Source organism: Puntigrus tetrazona, unplaced genomic scaffold (assembly GCF_018831695.1).
Source record: "Puntigrus tetrazona isolate hp1 unplaced genomic scaffold, ASM1883169v1 S000000776, whole genome shotgun sequence".
NCBI classification, from domain to species: domain Eukaryota; kingdom Metazoa; phylum Chordata; class Actinopteri; order Cypriniformes; family Cyprinidae; genus Puntigrus; species Puntigrus tetrazona.
This window is the reverse complement of record NW_025048382.1, coordinates 750,717-770,646: the sequence shown is the minus strand read 5'-3', so window position 1 is coordinate 770,646 and position 19,930 is coordinate 750,717. Positions and strand designations below refer to the sequence as shown.

General features: G+C 39.2%; 1 protein-coding gene across 5 annotated transcripts; it reads left to right on the top strand.

Moving 5' to 3' along the window:
* Nucleotides 1–861: 861 nt before the first annotated feature.
* mmp23ba (matrix metallopeptidase 23ba) lies at nt 862–18,561 on the top strand. 5 transcript variants are annotated; one of them, XM_043233280.1, is made up of 8 exons: nt 862–1,269; nt 9,836–9,898; nt 10,095–10,234; nt 11,813–11,980; nt 12,608–12,772; nt 12,886–12,996; nt 16,626–16,752; nt 18,071–18,561. In XM_043233280.1, exons 1-8 carry the CDS (start codon nt 1,085–1,087, stop codon nt 18,243–18,245), a joined length of 1,134 nt encoding a protein of 377 aa, XP_043089215.1. In that variant the 5' UTR covers nt 862–1,084; the 3' UTR covers nt 18,246–18,561. The 5 variants fall into 5 exon arrangements, with proteins under 5 accessions (XP_043089215.1, XP_043089216.1, XP_043089219.1 ...); XM_043233284.1 differs by having other exon boundaries at nt 864–1,269; nt 9,759–9,898; nt 12,608–12,747; nt 18,071–18,209; XM_043233279.1 differs by having other exon boundaries at nt 874–1,269; nt 9,759–9,898.
* Nucleotides 18,562–19,930: the final 1,369 nt, after the last annotated feature.

The following is a 19,930-nucleotide window of genomic DNA, read 5'->3' as shown; positions in this document are numbered from 1 at the left end:
CCATGCCGTCTATGCTCTAAATGAGAGTTCATGTGGGCTTGAAGTTCTTCATGTCTGAAACACTCGTTTGAAGCATAATTGAGCATTTTGTTTATTCAGTCGTGTTGTAAAGATCATATTTCAGATCATATTAATTAATAAAGGGAAGGAAAAGCAGATTTGTTCAACAGAAATGATACGGTGACGGTTGTTATTAAAAATAATAATCTTGTGATTGTAATAGTTTAACATGTACACATTTTACAGCAACAAAATAAGTGTATGTCAGTGTATGCGGTTTAAAAGGAAACTACTGCTTCTGTCACCTACAATGAAGACAATCATTAAAATGATGATCATTTCAATAATGTTAATAATGACAAATCTACTGTCGATGGTAACCTAAGTGGAAGAGATGTGGTTTGGTGGCCTTTAACCGGGGGACTATGTGTGTGTGGTGCTTCAGGATGCACAGGCATTGTTTCGATCGTGTGTGTTTTTCTGCTCATTCACGGCTGGGGAGAGCCGTGGTGAATATAAAAACACATGAGCGACAATACCGAGAAAACCCTTCCACAGTCCATCTGTACTGACGTGTTTCTGATTAACTGATTTAACCTCAACTTTTTTTGTGAGGTGCCATTGTTTCCCATCGTAGCTGTGGAGATGTCATGGTTTTAAAATCCCATTTAACCTCAGAGTGATCTCGAAGTGATATTTTGTGGTGTCTGTGCATAAACAATAATCACCTTCTTTCAGTTAAAGAGAGATTCTGGCAGTCCTTAAGTAATCAGTTGAAGGTAAGATTATTCCTGCCTGCTTTACACGTTCAAACGTTAGCATAGGATATTTAGAAAAGTGATCAAGGAGGTTCAAAAAGGGATATTTGGGCTGCTTTTGCTTTTAAACGCAAGCGTGCTGCGTTCAGGAGGCCGAATCAAAAGCAGATGTCTTTTGAAAGATGATTAATCCTCCAAAAATGACAATGAAACTGCAAGTGTGGTGGAAGCTGCATTGATTGCATTACAATGTGTGCTCGAGCTGAGCTGCAGTCTCTCAGAGCTGCAGGAGCCCAATGGCAAGCCCAGTCACCCGCGGGAAATAAATGGTGAGGTCTGACGCGTCTTTGTTAGGGGAAATCATTCGGACGGCGACGTCGCAAAGATGGTGCGTCAAGTCTGTGGCAGTCCGCGGAAAGAAGAATGCTTCGCGGGGCTGCTTCTGCTCGCGGCGGCGGGGCTCGGGCTCTTCGTGCCTGAAGTCACGGCTTTGCCCGTCTGGAGACTTGAGGTATGCTATTAGATTTTCGTGTCAGTTCCTCTCAGAAGCGCTCTTTTTCCTTGCATAACTCGAGACGCGCGTCAAAGCGACTCAAAGGCTTTATGCGATACTATCCGCTGAAAGCCACGAGTTATAAAACTACGAGCTGTCTTATAAAAAAAGCGCGACGGAACGGGACGGAACGCAACGCGGGGGATCCGAGGCGCTGCGTGCTGCTTTTAACTTGACGCGTCGTTCTTAAAACGCGACGCAGTGACGAGCGACGTCTGTCTGGCCAGAAACGACCCCTGACTGACAGCAGTTAGGACTTTCTTCTGCACGTCTTTTCTCTTCTCTTCTGCTTTTGCGTTCGGAAACATTCGAGGATGCGCTTCTGGTGTTTCCAAACGTTTTTTTTTGTGTGTGTGTGTGTGTAGGCTTCTTCATACTACCGTAACCCTCAGAAAAACAAGAGCACTTGCACAATATTTAAAACGCACCGCTTTCCCTTCCTAGAAACAGAACGAGCCATTTTCCACTCGCAGGCTTCTTTGTCAGGTTTTGTCCTATGAAAGATTGAGTGCATGGATCCACCTGTGTGCGAGGAGGTCTGATGCCTGCAGAGAGCTTTCCATTCATCACTAGGCAGGGTGCTTGGAGGCACATGTAGTCCTGGAAGTATGGGCACTCCATGTGTACAGTATCACGAAACTACACCAAATACATCTTACTGGGAACAGTTGATTATCTGAACGTTTCTTAACGTTTAGCGGCAGAATGAGAGTCAATTAATGTCTGTGTGTTTGTGAGAAAACAACGCAACTTCAAAGCAATGCTTCTGCCTAAAAAATAATAACTCTTCCTCCAGTTAAAAAGCGGTCTGGCTTGAATCAGGAGAGAAATCTGAACAGATCAAGCACCTAAAATAGCTTTAAACAAATATGTGGCTGGATTTTAATACGACGGATCCATTTCTGAGCAAGTGGTGGGATGGCACATTTCTCCAAATCTGATGAAGAAACAAACTCATCCTAATATTGGATTGCCCCAAGGGTGATTACGTTTTTAGCAAAAGTTTTTTTTATGGGTGAACTATACCTTTAAACCCAAGGTGTTTCATGTTGATGTCAATAGGTTTGAAATGAACGTCCGTCAGCCTGCCAAATGCTAGTAAAAATCAGCGGGTAATGCTGTCAAACTAGCCAATTTGGTGGGTTACTTTTTATGTTCATTCATTAATTTCTGCGAAGGTGTAGGGCAAATACTGAACTCATCAGTCATCACGACATTATGTTTGGGTATATTGCAAAAAATAAACAAAACACACCTACAGAGTACATTTAGACTGCGATCTTTCACTACGTGATTCAGGCTGTTTATGAGAATGATCACAAAATTCAAGATGGGGGCAGAAAATGAACATCTATCAATTCATATAGTTAATTAATGCAATATAGTAATGTGATATTGATCTTACGCAATAGTTCAATAAACAATGTCAATATCAAGAGACTGTATTGGATGTTTTTGCTCGATTTTCAACATAAAATCATTCCAAACACAGCCACAGCACTGTTCTGTGTCACCTACTCGCAGTTTTAATGTCATATATCTTCATTTTGTAAATAATTTCAAATATCAGTATTCAGCATTTCATGTTTAAAATATGAACACATTATTTATGCATTTGCAGGTTAAATCATTCCATGTTCCTCTGAGATGAATTAACCTGTAAATACACATAAATGCAACTTAGGCAAAGATACATTTTATTGATACTGATTTCATTAGTTCAGCAACAGCCTAAATGTATTAATATTATAAATGACTGACTAAATCTAAGAGTTTGACTCAAACGATGATGCATGCTTTTAAGAATGCAAACTTATAAAGCATACTTTTATATCGTTAAATGCTAACTTAGTAGCCTCATTGGTGACTGGTGAGTGAAAAAAGTCATTTCAATCATTGGTCTGAATGAAAATGCATATTCTTTCTTCACCACCAGGTGTTTTTGTGGAGCGTTAAATGCTCACAAAAACTGCTTTTAAAGAATTCAAGGAGGAAAAATGAATAGTTGAATGAAACGTTTAGGAGTCCTCGAACAGATAAGGGAAACATAAATGCATATTAAAAGAAAATTTGAGACTTTACTTGTTTTGAGACAAGAGTTCACCCATCATCATTACTGACTCATCAATCAATCATTTTTATTTATATGGTGCTTTTAACAACGCAGGTTGCATTAAACCACTGGACAGTATAATGTAGAAGAACACAATGACAGGGATGTATAATGACGAGATTGAACAATTTGTTATTAAATGCAGAGACGGTCTCTGTAATCAATTCAACGTTAAATCACTAGAAGTTAAGTGTCCCCAACAAAGCAAGCCAGAGGCGACAGCGGCAAGGAAACAAAACCCCATCCATACAGAATGGAGAAAAAAAACCTTGGGAGAAAGCAGACTCAGTTGGGGCCAGTTCTCCTCTGACTGGACGCCTAGCACTTAACTTCCAGTTCAATTTTAAACACAGCTGTGTCAGATAGTGTAAATGACTTAGTGTGTGCATCAGGATCTGGTGATCGGTCCACAGTGCGCATCTAGGTGTTCTGGTCCCTGATGAACATAATCTCTGTGTGCTGATCCACCATCTAGTCTGGATACAAACTGTGAAACAGATTAAGAAAGAAACCAGACTAATATTAGCGTAGATGCCATTCTTTTTACGATGTCACAAGTACATTGTGTTTTAGGAGTAGTGTTCCCAGTTCAAGCTGATCTAATTAATGCAGCCTAAAAATCCTTTAACGGATCTGAATAATAAAAGTGTATTAGTGTGTTATGTGTAGGCTAAGTTAAAAAGATGTGTCTTTAATCTAGATTTAAACTGACAGTGTGTGTCTGCTTCCCGAACCGAGTTAGGGAGATTGTTCCAGAGTTTAGATGCTAGATATGAAAAGGATCTGCTGCCCGCAGTTGATTTTGATATTCTAGATATTATCAGATGGCCAGAGTTTTGAGAACGCAGCGGATGTGCAGGACTATAATGTGATAAGAGCTTGTTTAAGTATTGAGGAGCTAAACCATTCAGGGCTTTATAGGTAATTAATAAGATTTTAAAATCTATCCGATGTTTGATAGGGAGCCAGTGCAGTGTTGACAGAACCGGGCTAATGTGATCATACTTCCTAGTTATAGTAAGGACTCTAGCTGCTGGGTTTTGGACTAGCTGAAGTTTATTTATCAAGTGTGCAGAACAACCACCCAATAAAGCATTACAATAATCTAACCTCGAGGTCATAAACGCATGAATTAATATTTCTGCATTAGAGGTTGAAAGCATAGGTCGTAATTTAGATATATTTTTAAGATGGAAAAACGCAGTTTTCAATAATCAGATCTTGCAATTTTTAATGCTGTTCTGTATGACAGGATACTCTCCCGCCAGGCAATACGAAATACTTCTAATTTAGTTTTTCTCCACCTGCGCTCCATTTTCTGGGCTGCTCTCTTTAGAGTCAGTCCATGGAGTCAGATTGTTTTCTTTCATCTTTTTTGAGTGCAAAGGAGCAACTGTATCTAAAGTGCTAGAAAAAAGAGAGTGCATAGTTTCTGTTATATCATCAAGTTTTTGCGTTGTATTGGATGTGCTAAGGAATTGGGATAAGTCAGGAAGATTACTTAGAAAGCTTTCTTTTGTGGTGGAAGTGATGGTTCTACCATACTTGTAATAAGGTGCAGAGTTTACAGGTTTAACTATACAGAGTTCACACAAGACTAGGTAGTGATCTGAAATGTCATCACTTTGCTGCAGAACTTGTGACAATATTAGATCTAGGTCCAGAGACGTGTTGTCTAACCCCAACAGAGTTCAGAATGTCTAAGAAAGCTGATCCTAATGCGTCTTTTTCATTATCGACTCCTCCACTGTCTCTAGGATTTTAACCCTTGCTTAATGCTGTTCTGTCTGAATGGTTTATAGAAGCGATGACAGTTTAATTTATTTAGGCATGTTATTACACTGTCTCAGTATATCTACAAACAAATCCAGTCCACATCTCAGACCTTTCTATTTCACAGAAGACTTTTCTGGATCTAGCAGTCTTACATAATTTACAGTCAGCAAGCAGTGGCAGCTTATGAGCGAGCATTAAATGTACTCGCAGCCAACGGTTGAGAAAGAATAGATAAGAGCAGTTTTCTACCAACAATATGAACATCTCTTTTGGATTGCGTCTGATCATTCGGTCATCGCAAAAGCAGCTGGGAAGATAGTTTGTCTTTGTCGCGAATGGATCAGGATTAGGAAAGGCTCAAACTATTAATTACAGCAATAAATAACACTTTGTAGACTGTTTTTGCCTGCAGCGCGTCACTTTCGTGTGTATTATGTGTTTGTTTGTTTGTGCTGAAGTCAGCTGCTGTCAAACATGGTTCCTTGTTCATTAAAAGCAGCTTGAAGTGTATCCTGCAAGGAGTTGGAGGTTGAATATAGGCCAGAGTGTCTTGTCATGCGCTACAAAGAAAAGAGTCTTCGAGAGTACCAAACATATAAAGAGGAAAGCAGCCAAACCTCAAGACACTTGGATCAAGCCGCTACCTACAGATTTATCCTTTTTCTGTTCCTGAATCTAACAGCACGACACGGATATGATTAGTTGTATAGGCCTGCATCGTGATATCCTGCATACGGAGAAAATGACCTGCAATTCTAAGAAAATCAAAGATCAGAGACTCTTTCCAGCTCATTACACAGGAAAAGGCTGCTGTATTCAGTGCATGCGAAATTACCTTTAATCCACTTTCTTCACATTCATCCTCATCTGCTTTACTTGTTACTTACTGCTTCGAACAAAAAGTCCTTGAATGTGATACAAAGATTTGATGACATGTATTTTGCAAAGTTATCTGTACCCTTCCTCTGATCGCACACCTGAGAACTGTCCTCAGGGTTATGCGTATGTCCATGTTCATGTTCTATTTTTGGTAACCCAAAAGGCCCTTTCACACCAAAAATGAAATGAATAAACCCTAGGCTGAAGGAAGTGCCTCTGTCTTTGCACTTACTCCCAGTTTCTCTCAAAACAGAGACACGGAGAGCTGTCAGTGAATAAATGGGAAAATGACATTGGCATTACTATCATTAAAATCAAAAAGCAAAGTGTTATTTTAAAATTAAACTGTTCAATGTGTTAACCCAACCTGATCATTAGAGACCATATAGGTCAGGGGTGTCAAACTCAATTCCTGGAGGGCCGGAGCCCTGCAGAGTTTAGATGCAACCCTAATTAAACACACCTGATCCAGCTAATTAAGTACTTCAGACATGCATAGTATATGTGTTTTAGCAGGGTTGAATCTAAACTCTGCAGGGCTCCGGCCCTCCAGGAATTGAGTTTGACACCCCTGATATAGGTGATACAAAAAATGTCAAAGATTTTTCTGTATTTCATTGCGGACCAAAAAAGTCTCTGCTCTCTTTGCCACCACAGACTGATTGTCTATAGCATTATTCTCCATGAAGCATTACATACTATACTTTAAATGCCAATCTTCGCCTTGCTTCAAGGTGTTATCACCAGTGGAACAGAGCAACTGAAACACCAATAGACAACAATACATTATATGGGGCAAATTATCCATTTTTATTTATACCAAAAATCATTGAGATATTAAGTAAAGATCTTGTTCCATGAAGACATTTAGTTCCTACTGTAAATATATAGAATATGCATTGCTTCGTTGGACAACTTTTTCTCAATATTTAGTTTTTTTTTTGCACCCTCAGATTCCAAGTTTTCGAAAAGTAGTATCCAAATATTGTCCTATCGTTGTCCATCAATAGAAACCGTATTTATTCAGGTTTCATATGATGTATGAATTTCTAAAAACTGACCCTTATGGTTTTATGTTCCAGGGTCACAAATGAGCAGATACCTGCTGGCTTACCTATTCTTTGTGCCAGCTGCAGAAAGCCACATGAATTCCAGTTGAGGCTGACATTGGAATCCAACACCAAATAACGTGGCTCCAAATCATGTCCTGCTAAAAAAAAACACATTTTATGCATTTAGTGATGCCTTTAAAACGGCATTCTAAGAATTTGCACTTGAGGACTTCATCATCTGCTCTCCAAAAGAAGGACATAGAACTTATGAAGGCTTGTATTGTTATTACAGTTGTACTGAGCAGTAATACTCATGTGTTCTGGATAAATCACCCATGTATTAGCCTCACATGTTTCTTGAAATTCACTAGGGTCCCATTGTGTTTCTCCTTGGTTCATGGGGTTCTGGGGATCTCTGAATAAAGACCTGCAAGTGTTTAGTTGCATCAAGCTGCAAAGGGACCCTGCTCAAGTCTCAAACTCCTTTACATCACAAGTTGGAGGGTAACTGAACACATATTGTATGATTAAACTAGGCGGCCAGCTGATCGCCCCAAAACACTGTCACTTGTGAGTTCCACTCCGTCAATGTAGCTTGGACCTAAAATACGTTTTTCCATTTTCAATTATTTTCCACTGGAAAAGAATGGAAGTCTTGCTTGCCAAGAGTGCAGCTTAAACCACGTCTGCTTGTAAATGCATGTGATATAAAGGCAGGCCTAAGAGTCTGGTCTGAAAGCGAATCGGTTCAGGAATGTCCCCTCTGCCCTGCCGGACTAAAATAGTCTCCATCTCCTCTAGTTATAACGAGCTTAACCTTACGGCTCATATCAGCATTTACAAGTGGCGTCTGATAGCTTTGTACCTTTTAAAACACTCAGACTCGGGCGCTTGACCCTTTTCCAAAAGTCCAGAAGGACTTTACAGCACATACAGAGAATCCTCCATGTTAGTGCATGAAGTCGTCCGGTTTGGAAGACTTTAGCTCTGCGTGAAGCAAAAAGGAGCCAAGCTTTATGCAAACACTGTCGATTTCTAACCCAGAGACTCCTTGGCTCTCTGCTGTGTTTGTGTATGTGTCTGTGAATGTCTGCTTAATGTGTCTGTTTCAGACACTAGTTTAAGGTCAGATTACCAGCGAAGTGAAAAAATTTGGACAGCTTTATGAAACCCAGAGAGTGCGCTCAACATCAACGGCCGAGTTCAAATTCAGGCCAAATACCTTGTGGGATTACAATATAAAATGAGGTGATTTTTTATGGCTAGTAAAAGACATGTTTTAATTTTTTTTCCCCATAGACTCACATCTTCATGCCAGTTCATTACAGTGCACAATCTTATTATCTCAAAACTGGTCCTTTGTGTCTGTCAGCTTTGAGAGTTTCATGTAGTTGACAGTCCTTTAGTGGACATACACTTAGTCTGACCAAAATTTTTATTTTGCATGCACAATGCATTTTCTATAGGACTAATTTGTTCCCTTCCACTAATTTACAGTGTGATTTTTACTTGTCACCAACTAGCAGTAGAAAACATCATCTTTAGTTAAGTAACACGTGTACTGTTTTTTCAACAGAAATTGTCTGGAATTTATTGAGAATGAAATGTGTGCATGAAAGTGCTTTCATCCATGTTTTAAAAAAAAATCACTTGGTGTGTCCCGCCAAAGCTTCCTGTGAACAAAGCCATGAGCTCCTAACGCTATATTAACGTTGATTTTCTAGAATGGCCGCTCATGTAGTCGAGTCCTTCATGAAGTTGAAAGCGTGTGTTTGCTGTGAATGTGTGGGCTGCGGTTGCACACTCTGACCAAAAATGTAGTTTTCGACTCAGTAATACCGCAGGGGTCAAATTCTTTCACGAGAAAAATCACACCGATAACAAACTCCAAGAAAATAGAAAGTTATGTGTGGTTAGAGCAAATGTGAAAGTTTATTTATATATCAGATAATACTGTTGTGTGTGTGTTTCAACTGTAGTAGGTCTATTATAAGAACATGATGTGTAAATCTCCTAAAAGCCTCTTAAGAGTCCTTTTGGCTTTAGCAAGGAATCTTTGATTTACTCTAGACTGTAGTAATGCCGTGATTGAACTATTCTGCTCTTTTCATCACGACACTCACAGTCAGACAGCATTTTTTTGCAAATTGCTTCATTGAACGGTCATGCTGTTGTGTCTTGGTGATTAAGCCAAATGTTCTTGTTATATATACATTTATCTTCTATTTTGAAATGAGTACGAAAAGAAATGTGAATTAATGCGCTACTGTAATTGAATGTAAATGAGCTGCTGTGCTTTGCATGCACTGTTCTGTAGAGAGCATGAAATAATTGTCTTACATCAGACGGTGAGTGGAGCAGTCTGGCTGAAAGATGAGAAGAGCAGCCCAGCGAGTCTGACTTAATAACTCAACTGAACTTTCCTCTCTGACTGCTCTCATTTCACTCCTGACTAATCAATACAAGATGTGTTCCTGGCTCAACAAGCCATTTATTAGAGCAAATTATACTTTGAAGCACCTCACAAGTGGACTTATCGCTCTTGCAGGAGCAAGCGTGGCACAGATCTTCATGGAAAATCCCGCTAACAGATCAATCTAATCTAATCTAAGATTTTTTTGTCCAAGGAAGAAGCTCTCATGTCTGGTGTTTTAATCATTGGAATTCATAAAGACGCCCGCTCCCATGTGCTTCACCTTTCCAGAAACAAACGCTACACACTCACTCCAGAGAAACTGAAGTGGGACAAATTCAAGCTGACTTACAAGTAAGAATCCTTGTATGTATGTTTGAAACCTGTGAATCCCATACGGCTTCTGCTTTGTTGATATTTCAGTGGGTGTAGAATTTTTTTCCCTGGTGTCTCGCATATCCTCGTCTGCAAAGTTTTCTTTTACAAATTTGTGTTCAACAGCAGGAAGTAAGCGATTCAACATTTTGTACTTGTTTGTGTGTTCATGCAGACTGCTGTCATTTCCAAGGAATCTTTTGAATGCCAGTGACACAAGGAGAGGCATAACCAAGGCCTTCTCTATGTGGAGCGATGTCTCGCCCTTCAGTTTTCGCGAGGTCCCATCTGATCAAGAAGCAGACATCAAAATCGGTAATTCAAATACATTTTTTGATTGTTCGTTTTTTGCAGTGCAGAAGAATTTGGAGGTAACTTATTGGTTTTGTGTGTCTGGGAGAGAGGTTTTTCGGTATAATTCGCCAAATATGGTCACAACTTCCATCATAACGACATAGTTTAAGGATTTGGTCTTTCCCAAAAATAAGCATGTAGTTCAATCTACATTTTGGAGGAAATGGTCTTGAATTACTAGTTAGTTTATTCCACAATGTATCATATTGTAGTTAGTTAAGCAGCAAGTTACGGCATTGTTTCGAGAAATGCAGTGGTTCAGATTGACATGATTCTCATTGATCGCTGCCAGGTTCAGAAGATCCACCTCAGTGACTGGTGGTGAACTCTTTGTACTTGCTGGAAGCTGTGTTTGAGTCAGTTAAATAGGACTGATTCTGGGTTGTATTATAGATATGGAGACGTACAAAAAGTAGGATATTTCATGTTTGGTATAAAGGCCTGTTCACACCAAGTATGATAAGTGTAAAGATAACAATATTCAAATTCCACTTAATTCTGATTGGCTATTAATTAGGGATGCACGATATTGGATTCTTGCCAATATTCAATATGCAGATATTTTTGTATTTTGAGTTATATAAATGTTTTGTTTATATTGAGTTGAAATACGGATACCGATACCAATATATTTCCTTTTATTTGGAAAAAAGAAAGTCTCTACTGTGAAGAACAATTTTTACCAAGAACTTAGAATTATATACACAATAATTAAGGTTTTTGACAGTACATAACTATAAAATAACTATATATATATATATAGGCTATTTTTCTTTTCTTATAATTAGAAGTAAGCCAACAGCGCCCCCTATTTGCTTCAAGAATAAGTCACACTGCTAAAGTGATCTAATCACACCCCGATATACTTCAAACAAACTTCTTTTTCTTTCTTCTTTCGAAGGCTGAGTGACGGTAAACTGTTTCCTGCACATTCTGAACCTTCTGAATTGACGTAAACATGACACAATGCTCGCACGTAGCCTAGAAGTTTGATTAAAAACGAACGTTTATTTATTGTATACCTTTTTTAGTTTTGAAAAAAAAAACAACAGCAGCAGTATGGTGTAATATTTATTTGCTTGCTACCTTTCCTTTCATTCTCTCATTCTTCTCATGGCTTTGGAAAACGTCTCTGGGTCTGGGTCGTTGACACAAGCTTTGTTGTAATTTCTTTGTATGAATTTATTGCTTTCGCTGACGTCTCTCTGCGAGCAATCGCACAGGTGTGGATATATTTGTGGCAGCTCAGCTATATATATAGTGACTTGGAGATGTTGTTCCCTGATTGCATAACCTTCTTGAACCAGTGGCAGCTCAAAGGTCTTTAGGAGTCAAAACGAAGAACTTAATTTTAATTTTGTTGAAAACGACGTATCAGTGTAAATGTCAGTATTAACATTTGAAACCAGTAGCGGCTGATTCCCATATCAGTGCAATAATATTGTTCCTCAGGTGGAAAAAATGATATTTCTCTGTGCCTTTATCGGTATAGTTCTGGTGTGGACGTATTGATAGTATTGGTTGGTTGACTTTCATCAGGCTTCTACTCTGGAAACCACACCGACTGTCTGCAGTCCTACCTGCACCACTGTTTCGACGGCATCACTGGAGAACTGGCCCACGCCTTCTTTCCTCAGACCGGGGAGATCCACTTTGACGATGACGAGTACTGGATTCTGGGAAACATGCGCTTCAGCTGGAATAAAGGCACTTATTTTTCCCCAATTGGGTGAAAATACACCAAAACAAATATACAGACACCATAAAATAGACTGGATAGAACATATCAAAGCCCCTCCATATTATTAATTTTGACTAAACGGATGCATAAGAAGCAAGATTTTCTTTTCTGAATAAAGCTTCAAAAAATACAATCACATAGAACATTCAAATCTGCGTTTGTGCTGCCAGTGAGCGGTTTTCTGTATAGGCATTCAAAAGATATGAAACAAACTTCAAATGATTACAGAATTAAATGTTTTATTTAAAATAGATCTAAACATTTGAGATCTATTGTACCTGTTACTTTTTGAAAGTAACATGTCAAATAAAGACAGTATTCATCAAATTGTTATGCCAGTTAAATTGTCATTTAAAAATTTATTCAAGAGATTGTTTCAAAAGACTTAAAGAAGTCTTTATGAGTAAGTCATTGAATCATTAATTCAAACAATAAAATTAGTTACATTTCCTTAAAAAAACCAAAAAGAATGCCGTAAATGACCTTTTATTAGTATCAGAATCACGATTTCTGCAGCTCTATTTTTAGGAGTTAAAAAGGGAAAGCAGATTTGACCTGTACGTGTTTGTGTCTGTGATTGTCATTGTATTCAGGAGTATGGCTGACAGATCTAGTTCACGTGGCGGCTCACGAGATTGGTCATGTACTGGGTTTGATGCATTCCCAGAATCGCAAGGCTTTAATGCACCTCAATGCCACATTGACAGGCCGCAAACTCATTACTCAAGATGAGGTTTGGGGATTACATCGACTCTATGGTATTTTACTCATATGCACAAAAAAAACGAATTGCTTGTGCCATACTGTCACATTTCTACAATTGACATCTGACACCTTCTTATTTTCTGTTTTCCTGTCTATATCACTACAGGATGTTTGGATCGATTATTTATCTGTCCTGCTTGGGCAAGAAAGGGTTATTGTGACAGCAAGAGGATACTCATGCAGAAACACTGTCCTTCCAGCTGTGACTTCTGTTATGGTAAGAGGCCTGTTATATTAGACCAGGAATCACCAGTTAAGCGTAAAGTTTTATCCTCATTGCAGCTTATTTTGGCCAATTCTGAGACATGTACAGCATCCTCGTACATGTATGGCAACAACCCACAATTCTGGAAATGTTGGGACATTTCCAAAACAAAAACTGAAATATTTTATTCACAGTAGAACATTGAGAACATAAATGTTTAAACACTTACACAGTCTCAGAAAAGTTGGTACAGGGGGCAACTTAGGGCTGAAGAAGCAAGAAATCTTAAAAAGATTTAGCTGGGAGAACATCTAGCCTCTGATTAAGTTAAGCAGGTTTGTAACATGATTAGCTATTGAAGGGATGACTTAGAGAGGCAGAGACTCTCAGAAGTAAAAGATAGGCAGAGGCTCTCCACTATAAAGAGAACGTAAAAAGATTGAGGAACACATTAAAAACAATCATCCTCATTGTCAAATTGCAAAGGTTTTGCAAATCTCATTACCTACAGTGCGTAACATCATCAAAGTGAAACTGGAGAAATCTCTGTGCGGAAGGGACAAGACCAAAGACCTTTTGGATGCCCATGGTCTTTGGGTCCTCAGATGACACTGCATGATTCTGTCATTGACATTCCTAAATAGGCCCAGGAAAACTTTCTGAAACCACTGTCAGTAAACACAATCTTCTGTGCCACCTGCAGATGACAAGTAAAGCTCTATCACAGGGTTCCTCAAATCTTACCCAATGCACTGCAGAGTTTAGCTCCAACCCTGATAAAACTCACCTACCTGTGATGTTCTAATGATTCTGAAGACACTGATTAGCATGCTCAGGTGTGTTTGATTAGGGTTACAGCTAAACTCTGCAGGAAAATGGATCTTGAGGTCCAGATTTGAGGATCACTGCTCTATCATGACTAAAGGAAGCCATATGTAAACATGGTTCAAAAGCTCTAGCATGTCCTGAGGGTATAGACTCATTTAAAATAGACTGTAGAAGTGGAAAAATGTTCTATGGTTGGACGCGTCCAAATTTGACATTGTTGTTGAAAATCACACTGTGTCCTCTGGAGTGAAGAGGTAGACCTTCCAGCAAGTAATCAGTGTTCAGTTCAAACTCCTGCATCTCTGATTGTATGGAGAAGCATAATAGCATACGGTATGGCCAGCTTGCATGTTTTGGAAGGCACTATGAATGCTGAAAGGTACATGAAGGTTTTAGAGCAACATATGTTCCCCGTCTATTTCAGGGAAGGCTTTGTGTATTTCAGCAGGACAATGCAAAACCTGCAGTCCGGATCTTTCATGTAGAGAACATTTGGCACATCATTAATCAAAGACAATCACAAACTCTTCAGCAGCTGGTAACATATCAGGCAAAGAAGAAACTGCAGAAACTCGTTACCTTGATGCCCAGACATCTTCAAACTGTTTTGAAAAGAAGAGGAGATGTAAACATGCCCCCATCCCAACTATTTTGAGACCTGTAGCAGGCATCAAATTTAAAAGCTCATTTCGTACATGATATTGTAAAATTTCACCGTTTAAACAAAATACAGTTATGTTATTTATGTTCTTTAGGTTGGCTCATGTGATTTAAAAAAAATCTTTTAGTTTTCCTTTTTTAATAAAATTTAAAACACATCCAAACTATTCTGGAATTTAGGTTGCAGTAGAGCAGGGGTGTCCAATCCTGGCTATCAACTGTCCTGCCAAGTTCAGCTCCAACTCTAATCATGATTAGAGTTGGAGCTGAACAGTCAATCACCAGAATTCAGCAGAATTGGGCATCTCTGTAGTATGCCACCATAATAAACATGTATCAAAAGTGTAATTTAAAATTTTGTGTTTTCGTGACTGATCTTGGATGAAACATGAGCTCAACATATCTTTCATGCCTTTACTGTGGTATTCAATCAAAAAAAAGGCTTCAACAAAGATTCAACAAAGTGTACAACATTTTCACAGAAGCTGTGTAACAAACAGGGAAGGCTCATGACTGAATAATACCAGTCAATATAACAGCATTGACTAAGCTTAACATAAATAGAGGAAAACACAAGTGAAAACAATCTGATTGGCAACTAAATTAGAAAACTTAAACTGGAAAGATCAAAATGCTTTCTAGTTGCCAGAAAGGCCCATTTAGGCAGAAGTCTTACACTGACCTAACTTTTCCATGAATAGCTCCTGAAGTTCATTGAACCACTGTTTGGGTAGCAGCAGTGGAAGAGATTCTTGGCATTTCTATAGAGCAGTCAGAAGTCCAGCAGCCAATAAGTTGTATGTTGGTTGACTGCTTATGATGTCTGGCACATGGGGTAGGGATTGGAGATAAAGGACCAAGAGACTTGATATGAGAGATGGGAGGAATGTGCATTGATCTGGGCAGCAAGGGTGAATAAGAAAGAGGGTTAATCTTCCACATGACCTTGAACAGAGGCGGGTTTCTGAAAGTCAAAAGTAAGTAGGAGATGCCTTGTTGGATTAAGCCTGTGATCTGGACAGAGTAGTGGCATAGCACTACTGTATGTCACAATTAGCCAATACCTGCTAAGCGTATTGCACTTTTCTTGCACTCCACCAGGCAAGTTGGCATTTCTGGACAAGATGGTACAAAGACAAGGGCTGGTTGGCAGTCCCTGGTATAAGGGCTTATGGGAAATGCAGTCTGGTGTTTGGGTAAAAGCTCCCACTGGTGGTACTGGGGTATGGTAGCCTCACTTGTAACAGTGCCCCCACCCTGCGAGTGGCAAACGATACGGGGATGTTCCATGTGGCTTCATGACAGTTCACCAGACCATGGGAATAGGAGGAAAGATGCACTTGACCAGTTAGACCAGTGGCAGGTTTCTGAAGTGAACTGCGGTTCCCATGCTGGATACAGTGTATTTTGGTTCTATGATCTACCCGAGGACAACGTTGCATACAACTTCAGCTGTTCCACAGGCGGTAGGGAGTTTGGGTAGAGGAATGAGATGACAGGATTTAGAGATGTCTATGTAAGTATGGTGGTATTGCTCTGAGAGTTGGGAAGGTCATGAATATAGTTGAGAGTGATATGGACCAGGGACAAATGTCACAGCCACTAGAAGGATTCTTAAGGAGATGAAGAGTAGCTGTTATGTCTGGGTGTCTAGAGCTGGGAGTAGTATGTACTTGGTGGATGAGTTTTCTTTAAAAGTGGTTTTAGAACAAAATAAAGATCATGTGGAAGTTACGGGAGCCATACAGTTTTAATAATCAGTATACTTTATTTTCTCTGTTCCATTCAATGCATTCATACTCCACATATAACAAAAATTAAATTTTTGGACCCTTATCCTCAAACCTGACAGATTGTGAAAATCCAAATGTGATGTAGAGTTTTAGATGCATGTAGATTTTGTGGAGAAGTTTCTAATTCCCCAGCAAACAGTACATAACACTGTTGTCATGTTCTGACTTCAGCGATGCTACCACTATGATTAGAAATTCTTAGTGAGAGTGAGGTCACCTGAAACACTGGGAGTGAACGGAAACATAATGAACAAAGACTATCAAACAACATGAGTAATGCTAGTTCATTCCACTACCATTAGCTACCATTATTTTCTGGGCAAGTAATCAGTTTAAAATTTCATTTCACTTTTCAAACAGAATTCCCATTTCCCACTGCCCTGCCAACCCCAACTCCCCCACGGACAAAACATAAGTTTGTTGTGGAGGGAAAGAACCTCACCTTCCGCTGTGGTAAGAAGATAGCAGCCAAGAAAGGCAAAATCTAGTGAGTTCTTGCTTTTCTATGCACAGAGTGTTAATGTAATGTGACTGGTGTCAATACCCATGCTGATTCTGAAAAGTAAACTGGATTTCATGTTTTGTTATTCTACAACATTGAAGCACAGAGGATTTCACTTGGTGACTTTGACAGAAATATTCACCTCCTTAATGTGGTCATGCACCAGATATAAAGCATAGCACAGAGCCAGACCACGGCTAGGACAATGCACAGGCACGCGTTGCATTCGGGTTCAGGATAGTAATCCAAAACTGTTAATCTAATCACCAAACAGACAGAGGTTAACTTCAAGAACGAAAAAAGCGGTGTTGATGAGTTTGACGTTAGGCAAACAGACAGAGAAAAAGTGTAACCTATATTATTTTAGCTTTCTGTAAGATGCATATGGACATTATTCAAGCCACAGAAAGATGTGTTTTCCATAAAAGTGCACAATACGCAATGTTCCAGCATAGGGTGAAGTCATTATGTGCATTACAATAATTTGAGACAAATGTGATTTAATGGAAAACTATGTAAATGATACTCTGTTGTGTGGCAGGATTGAACAGTGTCCTCAGCCATAGCTGGGCTCCATGAACAGATGCAGAGTGGAACCACCTCTGTGTGTAAAATGATAGAAAAAAAATATCACTGCTGATATCTCAGCTGGTGGGCGACCCCTTTTAAAAAGTCAGTATTTGGTATTTTAGATGCAATTCTTTGCACTAGTCTGTTGGCCCTCCAGGAATGCACGCCTCTGCCTGATAAGAAGGTGGTCTGGGCATATTTCTATACAAATTACTTAATGTGTTAATGTGTGGATACACCTGTACCTTTTTATTATTGGGAGAAGCGTTTTGTGCTCGTTTAAACCCGGGCTGGGCAACTCTGGCCCTCTAGAGGTCCACTGTACTGCAGTGTTTCGTCCTTAAGAAATTGGTTATTTTGGACTTTATCTTTGTAATTCTTTTAGATCACATTTTCCAACCCAGTTTTGGAGGCACACCAACAGTTCACATTTTGGATGTCTCCTTTATATGACCAATTCATTTCAGAGTCTCTACTAACAAGATCATGAGTTGAAAACGCGTACTGTTGGTGTGCCTCCAGGAGTGATTTTCTGCCAATTTACTTAATTCCTCTGAGACTCAATGCTGTAAAACATACATAAAGAAGTCTTTTTTCCAGGCTGTCTATGTGATGTCAATCCTAAAGATTTTCAAAATTTGTCTGGAATCTGTTTTTCAGGCCAAAAATGTTTTAAATGAGATTTGTGTTTGTTAGAAATGTCCTAACCTGAAGCATTCTCTCATACTGATAGCTGGTATAAAGACGGCGAGCTTCTGGACTTCTCTCATCCCGGCTACATTTCCCTGAAAGATGACCACATCACTATTGTGGCAAATGCCATTAATGAGGGCACATACACCTGCATTGTGAGGAAGAAGAACAAGGTTCTGACCACATACTCTTGGAGGGTACGAGTGCGTTTCTGAGGACCTGAGATGCTCCTAGAGCGTTAACTATATCCAGAACATTAGCTCAGACCAGATCCACAGCGGCATCCTCTCATGCTCGTCTCCTGATTGGAAGAGAAGGGTCTGATATCACTCGTCTCAGGATAGCTGTAGCATCGAGGAAACCATGGGATCAGGGTTAAAGTTCATTACAGTACTGTGGAACATCACTCACTTGGGCACATATTCATGAGTTCATACACACACAATGCCAAATGTTTTCATATCAGGGTTTTTACTTGTGTGTGTTGTAAATACATTTCTTATTTGCCAAATAAAACAATTTATTCTGTCATTTGAAGAGTTTAATTCAGCATGACACGATAACACGATGAAATCCTTAAAAAATGAGCGTAGTGGAAAATAAAGTGGGGTCTACAAAGTTCGAAAACGCTGGTGAAATGGCTCTTGAAACGAAAAATTTAATTACAAATAATCAAACTGAAAAAAATTACGTCTAAATGGCTTGCTATATTGTCTCTTATGCTTTAATGAGTTCATAACTAGAGTTGGCACAAACAAAACCTGATGATTAATGATATTCAGCATATGTTGTTCTTAAGTTCTTCATATTATGTCATTATTCTTTACAATTATCATTAACATCCAATGTTTCCTCACTGTTGGACTCCACTGTATCCAAGTCTTTTCATATTACACAGCTAGCACTAGCATTTTCTTTTCATCAACAAAATAATCACTGGTAGCGATCCAAGGCTTATTCCTCTTCGTGATTACAATTCATTTCTAAACCAAAGAGGTACTCGGCTCGTTTCGTATTCATTTTAACCGGTGCTGATATTAATTTTCACCTCGTGTAAGATGCCACCCATCAGCACACTGGCTCACAATACATGCACAAGAACATTTCTTTGGAATCTTGTAGACATGGTAGCAATTTAAAGAGTGGAAAGGCTAGTGGAAAATAAATGATCATGAGGGTAGACGGCTCACTCCTGAATTCCCCTTTTACAGCTGGAAACAAACGATTAGAGATCTTATATAATGTGAAGTACGGTTTTTACTTTAGAAAAAGCACTTTCTCTACAGAAGAATATAAGACACTTCATCACACAAAAGAATACTCTGCTATGTTACTACAAACTCACACAAAAGGAGGATTTTTTTGAAGAATCTGATGACTGCTCTTCAAGTATCCAAAATGACAAAAAACACAAACCCAAACAAAACAACAGTGAGACTCCAATACTACATTCATGATACTAACTCTTATCATTTCATTTTTACTTTTAATTAACTCCTTCCTTTTTGTGTTTCACCAACCGCTCTACCGGTTTCATTCAGACAAAACCTCTTCCCTTTCTCCTCAACCTCAACTCTCCACCTTTTTCACTCTCCGACCCAGTTCTCATCAATGGATGTGAATACTGCCACAGACACTTTATGCTCCACTTTAACATCCTGTCTAGACGATATCTGCCCGTCTTCTCCAGGGCAGGTGCGTACTATTTGCTACAATCCCTGGTTATCTGTTCTCCCAGAACGAAGATTCAAACTCAAGGTTGTAGAGACGTTTTGTAGCATCACACGGTCAAAGAAATTAAAAAAAAAGTATCTAAACTTCTGTGTCTCAACTTCTTTCATTTCAAGTCATCCTCTAGACCACACCTTCTGCAAGTAATCTCTCCTACACTTTGACTTGC

Coding starts and splice junctions, on each gene's coding strand:
- mmp23ba (XM_043233279.1), top strand. CDS start 1,144: ATGGTGCGTCAAGTCTGTGGCAGTCCGCGGAAAGAAGAATGCTTCGCG. Junction 10,235..11,812: donor AGAAGCAGACATCAAAATCG/GTAATTCAAATA, acceptor GACTTTCATCAG/GCTTCTACTCTGGAAACCAC. Junction 12,997..16,625: donor CAGCTGTGACTTCTGTTATG/GTAAGAGGCCTG, acceptor CTTTTCAAACAG/AATTCCCATTTCCCACTGCC.